General features: G+C 43.6%; 1 protein-coding gene across 1 annotated transcript in view; it reads left to right on the top strand.

Moving 5' to 3' along the window:
• Window positions 1–2,500, top strand: part of LOC132108334 (myelin protein zero-like protein 2) — a 5,505-nt gene that overhangs the window by 1,966 nt on the left and 1,039 nt on the right. Inside the window, exons 2-4 of the mRNA XM_059515037.1 lie at window positions 811–980; window positions 1,248–1,458; window positions 2,067–2,500. The exon at window positions 2,067–2,500 is cut by the window's right edge and continues 1,039 nt beyond it. Coding sequence (XP_059371020.1) covers window positions 811–980; window positions 1,248–1,458; window positions 2,067–2,233 — 548 coding nt within the window. The 3' untranslated portion in view covers window positions 2,234–2,500. The remainder of the gene's footprint in view (window positions 1–810; window positions 981–1,247; window positions 1,459–2,066) is intronic.

The raw sequence follows: 2,500 nt of genomic DNA, 5'->3' as shown, positions 1-2,500 counted from the left end.
AGTGTGTGTGTGTGTGTGTGTGTGTGTGTGTCTGTGTGTGTATGAAGTCAGTGTGTGTGTGTGTGTGTGTGTCTGTGTGTGTATGAAGTCAGTGTGTGTCTGTGTGTGTATGAAGTCTGTGTGTGTGTGTGTGTGTTCGTGTTTGTTCCATTGTTTTCTCCAGTGGTTTCTCAGCAGGAAGTTCGTGTGAACAGAGTAAACTCCACCTTCGTCTGTGTTTGATTCTACAGACAATGACATCCGCTGTTTATCCTTGGAAATAATAAGCCCAGAAGAAGTCATTTCTGCATTTTTGTCGGTGATGTGTGAGGTGTTGATCTCTCAAAGTGTTTGTCTTTAATAGTTCAGTGAACTTCTAGAACTCATTATCAAAAGAATCATGTTTTCAAGAAAAACACGTGTTTGTTGGACTGAGCTCCTCTCATAGACTTCCACTGGTTTTTAATCAGTCTTCTAACTTGACCTTTGACCCCTAAACCAACACTAACAGAAGCTCATGCAAACACTAGACTTAAATAAAAGCATGATTTATATGCACAACACTTTAAATCTCACCTAGTTGCATGATTTGCCCATCATAAGAACAGTTAAAGTACAACTGAAGTACAGTTTGCTGGGTTTGATTTAAAGGAAGTGCATGAATGATTAAATGCACATTAACTGTGTTTTGAATGCAACTTAAGTTAACTTAACAATGTAAAGCAAAGAGAAAGATGAATGTAAGTGAGAGAGAAATATGAGGTGAATGGACAGGTGAGTAAAGGTGGTGTGTGTGTGTGTGTGTGTGTGTGTGTGTGTGTGTGTGTGCAGGCTGGTGGTGTGTGTCCGGGATCCGTGTGTTCACGGCGGGCGATGTGAAGGCTGTTAACGGGACAGATGTGCGTCTCAAATGCACCTTCCAGACTTCATCTGCGATCCGAGCGCTGAGCGTCACAGTGTCCTGGAGCTTCAGACCGCTCGGCTCCGGACACGAGGAGACGGTGAGACGAGAGCTCAGTTCAAGATTATATGTATAACGCTTCTCATGATGCAAAATGTTGCGAAACAGCTTCACAGTAAATTAAAGTTACCGGTTGGAGTAATTTGTAGGCCGAGGTAAGTGTATTCTTTTGTGGTTTGAATGGTTGTTTGTGATAGTGTGTGAATGTGTGTGTAAGTCCCTGAGGTCTGGAGCGGTTCTGAAAGATCATGACTTTGCTTTCTGAAGGTTTCCTGTCACTAAACTCTCTCTCTGTATGTCTGCTCAGGTGTTTTATTATCACGAGAAGCCGTTTCCCCCTTCGGACGGACGCTTCAAGAGGAAGGTGGAGTGGGCCGGAGACATCAGCGGCCGTGATGCGTCTGTGGTTCTGCGCAGGGTGCCGTTCTCGTTTAACGGGACGTTCAGCTGTCAGGTGAAGAACCCGCCGGACGTTCATGGGAACGTGGGTGTGGTGCGTCTGCAGGTGGTCAGCACAGGTGAGCGTCACATCATAACGATCTCTGTGAACCTGTGTCTACATGGGATTTAGTTCATTTCGGATAAATTTAATAGACATACTGACATTTGAATAAGTGTATAATAAATAAGGTTTCTATTAAATAGTCCCATTTCCACAAATTAGGGCCTTAAGTCATGGCATTAAATGTTGTGTACACTGCAAAATATAAATATTTATGTATTTTTCTCAGTACTTCTGTCTTGTTTTTCAGTAGAGTTATCTAAACATCTTTGAATCAAGATACATTTACTTGAGATGCAAAATGAACAAATAAGAAATATGACAAAATAAATAGAGTTTACACTTTAAACAAACATCTGTCAAGAATGGAAACATTTCATATTGAATTAAGATTACTTTTTTGGTTTTATTCATAAAGTCACTACATTTTGATCAGTTACTCACGGTCGTCTGTTTCTTCAGTTTCTTCAGCTGATTTCAGAATCTTTAGACACTTACACTGGAAAAAGAGACTAAAATACTGTGGAAGAACATCAGTTTATTGCAGTGTGACTCTTTAAATTGTTGCTTGTACGAGTCTTTTAGATTTAGAGACCCTGTCACATGATCTGTGTGTGATTCCAGCTTCGATCTCTGAGATGCTGATTCTGTGTGTGGCCGTCGGAGGAGCCGTTCTGCTGATTCTGCTGCTGGTGATGATGGGGGTGTCCCTGCGCCGCTGTCACAGACGGAGGAACCCCGAGACAAACCACACCGTCCTCCAACACCAGCACAACCTGATGAGCTGCTGAGAGCCTGACCAACACACACACACACACACACACACACACACACACACACACACCGTCCTCCAACACCAGCACAACCTGATGAGCTGCTGAGAGCCTGATCAACACACACACACACACACACACACACACACACACACACACACACACACCGTCCTCCAACACCAGCACAACCTGATGAGCTGCTGAGAGCCTGATCAACACACACACACACACACACACACACACACACCGTCCTCCAACACCAGCACAACCTGATGAGCTGCTGAG

This window comes from Carassius carassius, chromosome 28 (genome assembly GCF_963082965.1).
Source record: "Carassius carassius chromosome 28, fCarCar2.1, whole genome shotgun sequence".
Taxonomy (NCBI): domain Eukaryota; kingdom Metazoa; phylum Chordata; class Actinopteri; order Cypriniformes; family Cyprinidae; genus Carassius; species Carassius carassius.
Note: the sequence above shows the minus strand (reverse complement) of the source record. Positions and strands in the feature narration are given on the sequence as shown.